The 10,771-nt window shown below is 49.8% G+C and overlaps 1 protein-coding gene across 1 annotated transcript; it reads left to right on the plus strand.

Moving 5' to 3' along the window:
- Window positions 1-705: 705 nt before the first annotated feature.
- On the plus strand, window positions 706-1,952 carry LOC119977791 (trophoblast glycoprotein-like). Its single transcript, XM_038818999.1, has one exon. The coding sequence runs from the start codon at window positions 748-750 to the stop codon at window positions 1,753-1,755; it is 1,008 nt and encodes a 335-aa protein (XP_038674927.1). The 5' UTR covers window positions 706-747; the 3' UTR covers window positions 1,756-1,952.
- Window positions 1,953-10,771: the final 8,819 nt, after the last annotated feature.

Here is a 10,771-nt window from a genome sequence, read left to right on the forward strand (position 1 = left end):
AATCGTAAAGATGTATTTAAGGAGAAGCTGGATAAACACATGAGGGGTAAAGGAATGGGACGGGTATACTGACAGGGTGAGATGCCGGGGGCGGAGGGGGGGGGGGGAGGAGGAGGCTGGCGTGGAGTGTAGCCCAAATGGCCCGTCTCTGTGTGATCTATTAGCCAACCTGGACTCTCAGAGAGCTGCTGGTGATGAATCCTCAGAATGTGCGTCAGGGGGACTGCTGGTGAATAAATCAATTGTCGAGGAAATCTAATAGTTCTGATAAATGGCTTGGAGGGGGTGGAGCTGGGTCATCAAGCAGGCAGTAATCTGCTCAACAACAACAGAACATTTACACAAGCAAATCTGTCACAGCCTTGGAAATAAAGCAGGAAGCATCCGACCCCTTTGAAGGGAACTCTCTCCGTATCGAGTGGTCTAATGTGCGAGGAGATCTCAATGCGGCCGGAGAGGCTTTCAGCTGTGTATCGACAAAATTAGGAGGAGCTGTGCCCAAGAGGGATAAGGGGTTGGATCAGATTGGCGGTCAGGTATTGTAGAGTTGATCTTAGTCAGAAACAGCTAACTTGGGTTTACTTTTCATTGCTCACCATCTGGGACACGGTTCTTCAAGGCAAAGAGCTTCTTTTTCCCTTGTGTATCAGGGTTGTTTGTTGTTTACCGTTTTGGATCTGTTGAAGGATGAGTGAAACTAAGCAGAGGAGCAGTTGCCACGACAAGGACAGAGTGCCTCTGGCTCCAATGACATGGCCTTTCTCTCTAGCCGTGCTTGGTGTCCTGGTGTCCTGGGCTGGCGTCTGCCCCTGCCCGTCGGAATGCAGATGCACAGACAAGTCAAGGTTGGTGGAGTGCAGGAACAGGAACCTGACCCGGATCCCACAAGGAATCCCTCTTTGCGTTCACAACCTGCTCATCACCGGCAACAGCATCTCGATCTTGAGGGAGGCGGCCTTCATGGGCAATGGCTCTGGGTTTGCCAGCTTGGCAACCCTTTCTCTCCATGGTAACCGGATCCAAGGCATTGGGCCCTCCGCCTTTGAAGGCTTATCCAACCTCAGGATCTTAAACTTAAGTGACAATGCACTGGTATCCATTGCCGCAGATGCCTTCCTCGGCCTTTGCCAATTGCACAGTTTGAGAATGAACTATGCCCTTCAGCCATCACTGGAGGGCCAGCTCTGGACAGCGTTGCATCCCACCAATCTCCCCAACCTCAGCGAGCTCCAGCTGGTTGGGAACTATCTGACCTGGCTTTCAGAAGGAACGCCCATGAGCTCCAGCTTGCAGGTTTTGGATCTAAGGAGCAACTTGTTGGATCGTATTGAGAGGGGGACTATCTCCAGCTGGCAGACCCACATTAAGCTTAAAGTTTACTTGTCCTCCAACCCATTGATGTGCGACTGCGAACTGCAGCCTTTATACTTGTGGCTAAAGAACACGTCTCAGATCGGGGATGAGCAACACATTGTTTGCTTCGGCCCCAACACCTTGAATGGAAGCGCCCTCAACCAACTGACGCTCGAAGAGTTCGAGTGCCCAGAAGATACAGCTGCCTCCTACGTATTTCTGGGGATTGTCTTGGCTCTGATTGGAGCTACCTTTGTCATGGTCTTGTACTTGAACAGGAGGGGCATATGGAGATGGGCCAGAACCTTCCGAAAGGTTTGCCATGACCCGATGGAGGGTTACGAATACAGATACGAGCTGGATCCTGCGCCCAGGATGGCTGGTGTTACAGCCGTAGTCTAGTCTAGCCTGGTCACAAGGAGAGGGGTTGAGGATGGTTGTCCCCACCAAGTGTTGTTCGCCTCCCTTACCGTTCTCTCTATAAACTCCAATTTTAAAAATCAAATGCGTTTCAATCAGTAACAGAATGTTGAAACAGTATCAGCAAACTTTGTGCTTTTGCTAAGGTATTATATGATGTAATATATGGATTGTTGCATGAAATAAATTCGCTAGATTCTCCAATTTACCCTGTTGATGTCAGCTACAATTATGCGCATTAGCCTGGTTTTGTTTATCACTGTGGAGCCTATTTCTTCAATTTGCTGTGCATCAACAATATTGTGCAAACCTTCCAGATTAACCCTGCTTGCGAATAACATAATAGCATACTTTAAGATTTCTTCTGTGACAACAATATCGTAATCACACTGGAAGGTTTAAGGTGTTGATAGCTCAATAAACAGACTGGAGGGTTCATGCATTTGTTCGGCACAGCGATCGGCTGAAATACTCTGGGTCTTCTCCTCATTTTTGGAAACGAGCAAAGGAAAAGTCTTCCTGTCGGCGATTGCCCCTCGTCTGGGTCGTGTTCAGCAGCAGACGTTTCTGTGACCAATCGCCATTCTACTGTTAAACGTGAATAAGTAGAATAAAAAATTCACCGTTGCATGCTGCACAAGATGGATTCAATTTTTGTTTGTGGTAAAGATGTAAAAAAAAAAATAATGTTGAATGTTGGAGATCGGACAAAATATAATAAATGCCGGACTGCGAAGGTCATCAGTCAGCTGTTGGCAGGTTAACAATCGAGATTACACAATTCAGTACCCTTCAGTAGTCATATCGATTAATCCCAAATGAGTTGTTTCTTTGTGTTCGCTGTGGTTATGTGGGTGCCGCTCCCGCCTCTAAGTCAGAATCTTGCAGTTTTATGTTCAACCTCATGGACGGAAGCACGCAGTCCAGGCTGAAACTCCCTCCCAGTGCAGTACAGAGGGAGCGCGCAATGTTGGAGATGCCATCTTTTGGATCAGATGTGGCCCTGTTTGTCCTCGAGTGGATGTAAAAGATCCCAAGGTCACTATTTCGCGAAGAGCAACAGTGTCCTGGCCAATTATTTATTCAAAACCATTCAGCATTTGGGTGTTGCTTGAGGGATCCTACTGTGTACAAAATTGACTGCAGTGTTTCCTCCATTACAACACTTCAGGAAACGTTTCCAGCTTCATCGGCTGTAAACACGTCAGGACCTCCTGAACTTGTGCAAGGCACTGTATCAATGCACTATATTTACCATTTTTCGAATGACAAAAAGAAGAAAATAAAAAAGTGCATTGCTGTCGCGCCAAATGTCTTGAAACACTTTACATGCTACAAAGTACATAATGGAAGAAACGCAGCAAGCTCCCACTAACAGCAATGTGATCATGAACAGATTATATGTTTTCTTTTGTGACTGGGGGAAAAATATTGAGCCAGGACACCATATGGAACACCCTTGCTCTTTAAATAGCCTCTTTACACCCATGTGGACAAGTCGATGGGCCCTTGGTTCAATGTCTCTTTCAAAAGATAACTTGTCCAACAGTGCAGCACTCCCTCAGTACTGCAGTGGTGGGTCAACAGTGCAGCACTCCCTCAGTACTGCAGTGATGGGTCAACAGTGCAGCACTCCCTCAGTACCGCAGTGGTGGGTCAACAGTGCAGCACTCCCTCAGTACCGCAGTGATGGGTCAACAGTGCAGCACTCCCTCAGTACTGCAGTGGTGGGTCAACAGTGCAGCACTCCCTCAGTACCGCAGTGGTGGGTCAACAGTGCAGCACTCCCTCAGTACTGCAGTGGTGGGTCAACAGTGCAGCACTCCCTCAGTACCGCAGTGGTGGGTCAACAGTGCAGCACTCCCTCAGTACCGCAGTGGTGGGTCAACAGTGCAGCCCTCCCTCAGTACTGCAGTGATGGGTCAATAGTGCAGCACTCCCTCAGTACTGCAGTGATGGGTCAATAGTGCAGCACTCCCTCAGTACTGCAGTGATGGGTCAACAGTGCAGCACTCCCTCAGTACTGCAGTGATGGGTCAATAGTGCAGCACTCCCTCAGTACTGCAGTGATGGGTCAATAGTGCAGCACTCCCTCAGTACTGCAGTGATGGGTCAACAGTGCAGCACTCCCTCAGTACTGCAGTGGTGGGTCAACAGTGCAGCACTCCCTCAGTACCGCAGTGGTGGGTCAACAGTGCAGCACTCCCTCAGTACCGCAGTGGTGGGTCAACAGTGCAGCCCTCCCTCAGTACTGCAGTGATGGGTCAACAGTGCAGCCCTCCCTCAGTACTGCAGTGATGGGTCAATAGTGCAGCACTCCCTCAGTACTGCAGTGATGGGTCAATAGTGCAGCACTCCCTCAGTACTGCAGTGATGGGTCAACAGTGCAGCACTCCCTCAGTACTGCAGTGATGGGTCAATAGTGCAGCACTCCCTCAGTACTGCAGTGATGGGTCAATAGTGCAGCACTCCCTCAGTACTGCAGTGATGGGTCAACAGTGCAGCACTCCCTCAGTACTGCAGTGATGGGTCAATAGTGCAGCACTCCCTCAGTACTGCAGTGATGGGTCAATAGTGCAGCACTCCCTCAGTACTGCAGTGATGGGTCAACAGTGCAGCACTCCCTCAGTACTGCAGTGATGGGTCAACAGTGCAGCACTCCCTCAGTACTGCAGTGGTGGGTCAACAGTGCAGCACTCCCTCAGTACTGCAGTGGTGGGTCAACAGTGCAGCACTCCCTCAGTACTGCAGTGGTGGGTCAACAGTGCAGCACTCCCTCAGTACTGCAGTGGTGGGTCAACATCACAGCTTTCTGACTCTTAGAAGATGTTTAAAAATGTGGCGTTACATTAGCAGAAATGGCTACTAAGAAAAAATCATGGCCATTTAAACCAAGGTGACCAGGTAGATGCCATCGCATAGTTTGGTACCTGAACGTTTTCTCTTGACAGATGCTGACAGACCTGTGCAGTATTGTGAAGCTGCAATAGTCAGCAAGTAATTGTAAAAACTACGTAGTTTCATAGCATGTGTGAATGCAACTTGTCATATTTAGAGTAATCACAAGTCGCAGGTGCATCAATGTTAAAGTTTTTGCACTTTGGTTTTGGTAAGTTTGAAATAATTCATTCATTCAAACTAAATCGAGCAGTCGACATACGAGTTGAGGGAGGCCGTATTGGACCAGGATCTCTTGGGCTCAACTCCGACTCTGTGCTGACTTAACTGATCTCACCTGGTCCCGCCGACGGTGGACCCCTGATGCTGGTTACCCGGCGGATTCAATGGGAAATCCCATTGACAGTGGCGGAACCACAGGCTCCCACCTGCGAGAAGGCCAGAGAATCTCACCCTGACTGTATTGTAGCGAAATTTGCTGATGACACAAAGATGTGAAGAAGATGTGGGCAGCACGGTAGCATGGTGGTTAGCACAATTGCTTCACAGCTCCAGGGTCCCAGGTTCGATTCCCAGCTTGGGTCACTGTCTGTGCGGAGTCTGCACATCCTCCCCGTGTCTGCGTGGGTTTCCTCCGGGTGCTCCGGTTTCCTCCCACAGTCCAAAGATATGCAGGTTAGGTGGATTGGCCGTGCTAAATTGCCCTTAGTGTCCAAAATTGCCCTTAGTGTTGGGTGGGGTTGCTGGGTTATGGGGATGGGGGTGGAGGTGTTGACCTTGGGTAGGGTGCTCTTCCCAAGAGCCGGTGCGGACTCGATGGGCCGAGTGGCCTCCTTCTGCACTGTAAATTCTATGATACAAGGAATCCACAGAGATATATAGATATCGATAGATGGGAAAAATGGCATTTGGAGTATAATGTAGGAAAATATAAGTTTGTCCACTTTGGCGGGAAGAATAGATGGGCGGAATATTATTTAAATGGAGAGGTTGCAGAATGTGGCAGTACAAAGGGATCTGGGTGTCACTGTGTGCAGAATCTGCGTGATCTCCCCGTGTCTGCGTGGGTTCCCTCCGTGTGCTCCAGTTTCCTCCCACAAGTCCTGAAAGACGTGCTGTTAGGTGAATTGGACATTCTGAATTCTCCCTCTGTGTACCCGAACAGGCGCTGGAATGTGGCGACTCGGGGCTTTTCACAGTAACTTTATTGCGGTGTTAATGTAAGCCTAATTGTGGCAGTAAAGGTTATTATTATTATTGTACATGAATCACAAAACGTCAGCATGAAGGAACAGCCAGTGATTAGGAAGGCAAATGGAATGTTGGTCTTTGGTGTGAGAGGGTGGAGTGTAGAAGAAGGAAATTGCTACAATTGGAGAGGGCATTGGTGTGACCACACCTATAGCGCTATGTATATTTTTGGCCCTTCACTTAAGAAGGGATATACAATTGGCAGCATTTCAGAGCAGGTTGACTGGGCTGATTCCTGTGGTGAAGGGATTGGCTAATGAGGAAAGGTTGATCAGGTTGGGCCTGTACCCATTGGAGTTTAGGAGAATGAGAGGTGATCTTATTGAAACACAAGATCCTGAGGGAGCTTCACAGGGTGGGTGCTGAGAGAATGTTTCCCCCCCAGTAGGGGAATCGACACCCACAGTGCTGTTAGGGAGGGAGTTCCAGGATTTTGACCCAGCAACAGTGAGGGAACGGCGATATATTTCCAAGTCAGTGAGTGGCTTGGAGGGGAACTTCCAGGTGGTGGGGTTCCCAGGTATCTGCCGCCCTTGTTCTGCAAGGTGCTGGAGTTTGTGGGTTTGGAAGGTGCTGTCAAAACAGTCTTGGCGAGTTACTGCAGTGCATGGTACACACTGTGTGTCGGTGGTGCAGGAGGTAGGGAATGTTTAAGTTGATGGATGGGTTACCAATCAAGCGGACTACTTTGTCCTGGATGGTGTTGAGCCTCTAGAGCTGAACTCACCCAGGCCAGGGGAGACTATCCCATCACACTCCTGATTTGTGCCTTCTAAATGGTAGACAGGCTTTGGGGGAGTCAGGAGGTGCATTATTCTCCAGCCTCCGAAGTGCTTTCGTTTTTGTTGGGCTCTACTGCGATGGTCTTCATGGTTGAACGTACCATGGAACTCTGATGAGGACTAAGCATTTATACGAGTTACTGAAAGATGACTATGGTTCAGTGAGATCCAGCAGATTGAAGAGATTTGGGAAAACTGATGGCTTTAATTAGACACAGCAGCCAGCAAGGAATTCTAAAGCTTGCGAAAATACAGAAAGATGCACTGTTCTCTGTCACTGAACCAATTTCTGGCCAACAAATAGAATCATTATGATTATGACAACCAACTAGCTCAATACCGGATCCTCAAATTCAATCCTGGTTTGTTTCATTTCGACACAAAAAACAAAATCATCCGTCAAAGGGGTTCTGTTTGAGGAATGGCACAATTCCCGCTGGCGGATATGTTGATGGGGCGAGATAAAGAGGGGGTGTGGGAGGAGGCACAGGTGGAGTATAAACACCAGCACGGACCAGTGGGGCTGAATGGCCTCTTTCTGGGCGCGATTCTCCGCAAATGCGGAGTGTCGTAAAGGCTGCCGTGAAACTGGCCGTGTTTCACGGCAGCCTCCGCGCCCCCTCCCGGGACCCGATTCTCCTCCCCGGTCGGCGCTAGCAGCGGGGCCCCGTGAACCACGGCATCGCAAGCCCACGCGCCAAGGGTCACGGCGGCTGACGCGCAGGATGATGTCAGCCGCGCATGCGCAGATTGGACGGCTCCAACCCGCGCATGTGCGGATGACGTCATAACGCATATGCGTCAAACCCGCGCATGCGCGGGCCCTCATGCCCCTCAGCCGCCTGACTGATCCTGCGGGGCGGCGGAGGAACAAAGAGTGCGCGGGTTTCGGACCAGCTGCCCGCGATCGGTGCCCACCGATCGCGGGCCCATGCCACCCTTGGCACGGCCGTGGTGCGGCCGTGCCAATCGGTGCCATGGTTGTCGGGAACGGAACTTTGCGGCCGTTTTCACGAACGGTGAGAGCAGGTATGTTTGCGTTCGTGAAAACGGCCATAAAGGCCTGGGAACTCGGCCCATCGGATAGGGGAGAATCGCTGTTCGCCGTAAAAAAAACGGCGAGCAGCGATTCGTGTCGTGGGGCGGCCGTCGGGGGGGGAGAATAGCGGGTGGTCGGGAAAAATGTCGGGAAGGCCCTCCCGCTATTCTCCGACCCGTCGTGGGGGGCGGAGAATCGCGCCCTCTGTGTTGGTAGACTCAGTGTGATGTCAAAGATTGAAGACTTGCTGCACCTTCATCTACTTTGGAGAGGCTACAGAAGAGGTTTACCAGGATGTTACCTGGTATGGAGGGCATTGGCTATGCAGAGAGGTTGGACAAACTAAGTCTGTCCTCACTGGAAGAACAGAGGTTGAGGGGCGACCTGATTGAAGTCTACAAGATCATGAGGGGCACAGAGGGGATAGTCAGAAGCTTTTTCCCAGGGTGAAATAGTTAATTACTAGGGGGCATAGGTTTAAGGTGCGAGGGGCAAAGTTTAGAGGCGATGTGCGAGGGAAGTTTTTTACACAGAGGGTGGTGAGTGCCTGGAACTCGCTGCTGGAGGAGGTGGTGGAAGCAGGGACGATAGTGACGTTTAAAGGGCCTCCTAACAAATACATGAATAGGATGGGAATAGAGGGATACGGACCCCGGAAGTGTAGAAGATTTGAGGTTAGACGGGCAGCATGATCGGCACGGGCTTGGAGGGCCGAAGGGCCTGTTCCTTTGCTGTACTTTTCTTTTTCTTTGTTTGTTCTTTATTCAGGCTTCAGCTGGTGTTGAAATCTGGACACCACACTTCAGGAAGGATGTCAAGCTGAGGATGGGGAGGAGATTATTTCGAATGGTACTTGGGTAGAGGGGCTTCTCTTTATGTGGAGAGACTGGATAAACTGGGATTGTGCTCCTTGGAGAAGGGAAAGTTATAGGGAGATTTCCTGAGGTTTGGCAATGAGAATTGAATGCGGTATTCCAAATGTGATCTAAGCAGAATCTGAACAACACCATTTAGCGCCATTAAAATAGTAAAACATCCCAGGAAGCTGCACAAGGAGTGATTATCAAACAAAATTTAACATGGATCCACCTCAGAAGCTATTCAGAAGATCAAAAATCTTGGTCAAAGAGATAGGAATAGAGGAGGAGAGAGAGAGAGTTTCAGGGACAGAATTCCAGAGCTCGGGACTCAGGCTGGTGGAGGAAATTAAACCAGGGATGCTCAATAATAATAATCTAAGGGCAGCACGGAGGCCTAGTGGTTAGCACAGCTGCCTCACGGCGCTGAGGTCCCAGGTTCGATCCCGGCTCTGGGTCACTGTCCGTGTGGAGTTTGCACGTTCTCCCCGTGCCTGCGTGGGTTTCGCCCCCACAACCCAAAAATGTGCAGAGTAGGTGGATTGGCCACGCTAAATTGGAAAAAATAATTGGGTACACTAAATTTTTTTTTAAAAATAATAATAATCTTTACTATTGTCACAAGTAGGCTTACATTAACACTGCATTGAGGTTACTGTGAAAAGCCCCTAGTGACCACATTCCGGGGCCTGTTCGGGTGCACAGAGGGAGAATTCAGAATGTCCAATTCACCTAACAGCACGTCTTTCAGGACTTGTGGGAGGAAACCGGAGCACCCGGGGGAAACCCACGCAGACATGGAGAGAACGTGCAGACTCGCCACAGGCAGTGACCCAGCGGGGATTTGAACCCGGGACCCTGGTGCTGTGAATCAACAATGCTAACCACTGTGCCTCCCACAAGAGGGTGGAATTAAAAGAGTTCATAGATCTTGCAGAGTTGTGGGGCTGCACGAGGTGATAGAGATAAGGAGGAATGAGGCCATGGCGAGATTTGCAAAAGTGAGGGAGAATGTTCAAAGCCAGGTGTTGCCGGAGTGGCAATCAATGTAGGTCAGCGAGCAGGGGGGTCAACCGGGAATTATTGAGAGTTTTTTTCCTAATTCATTGGATGCGAGCGTCACTGGCTGGGCCGGGATTAATTACCCATCTCTAATTGCCTTTGAACTGAGTGGCTTGCTGGGCATTTAAGAGTCAACCACGTTGCTGTGGGTCTGGAGTCACATGTAGGCCAGACCGGGTAAGGACGGCAGATTTCCTTCCCTAAAGGACATTAGTGAACCAGACGGGTTTTTGTGACAGCCGATAATAGTTTCATGATCATTGTTAGACTTTCAATTCCGGACTTGTATTTGACCATCTACCTTGGTGAGATTTGAACGCGGGTCCCCAGAGAATGACATTGTGTCTGGATTATGTCACCACGTCCTCCAGAGGAACAGAGTTTTAGAAGAGAGCTCTGAGGCTTATGAAGGCCAGATGTCAATTTTGAGAGGTAGGATAAACCTCGGCATCTACAGCAATTGGGGTATTAACTGGGGGTAAGGGGGCATTCGTTGTGGAGGCCTTTAGGGGAGCATGGTAGCATAGTGGTTAGCATAATTGCTTCACAGCTCCAGGGTCCCAGGTTCGATTTCAGCTTGGGTCACTGTCTGTGCAGAGTCTGCACATCCTCCCCGTGTGTGCGTGGGTCTCCTCCGGGTGCTCCGGTTTCCTCCCACAGTCCAAAGATGTGCAGGTTAGGTGGATTGGCCATGATAAATTGCCCTTAGTGTCCAAAATTGCCCTTAGTGTTGGGTGGGGTTAGGGTGGAGGTGTTGACCTTGGGTAGGGTGCTCTTTCCAAGAGCCGGTGCAGACTCGATGGGCCGAATGGCCTCCTTCTGCACTGTAAATTCTATGAAAACCGCGTGAGACTGCAAAAGAAATCTGCTGAGTCCTGCATTCAGTTTTTTGTGACTGGAGTTGAGAATCCGTTTAAAGAAAGAACATGCATTTCCATAGCGCCTTTCACGACCGCAGGACATCCCAAAGTGCTTTGCAGCCAGTGAAGTACTTTTGGAATTGTACTATTGCTTGAGGACAACTTGTGGTGCAGTGGGTGTTGTCCCTACTCTGGGACAGAAGCTCCAGGTTCAAGTCCCACCTCTTAACTTCATGGCCATTGAAGGTG

This window comes from Scyliorhinus canicula, chromosome 14 (assembly GCF_902713615.1).
Source record: "Scyliorhinus canicula chromosome 14, sScyCan1.1, whole genome shotgun sequence".
Classification (NCBI taxonomy): domain Eukaryota; kingdom Metazoa; phylum Chordata; class Chondrichthyes; order Carcharhiniformes; family Scyliorhinidae; genus Scyliorhinus; species Scyliorhinus canicula.

What these genes read in the sequence shown, in the direction of transcription:
- LOC119977791 (XM_038818999.1), top strand. Translation starts at nt 748, where the DNA reads ATGACATGGCCTTTCTCTCTAGCCGTGCTTGGTGTCCTGGTGTCCTGG.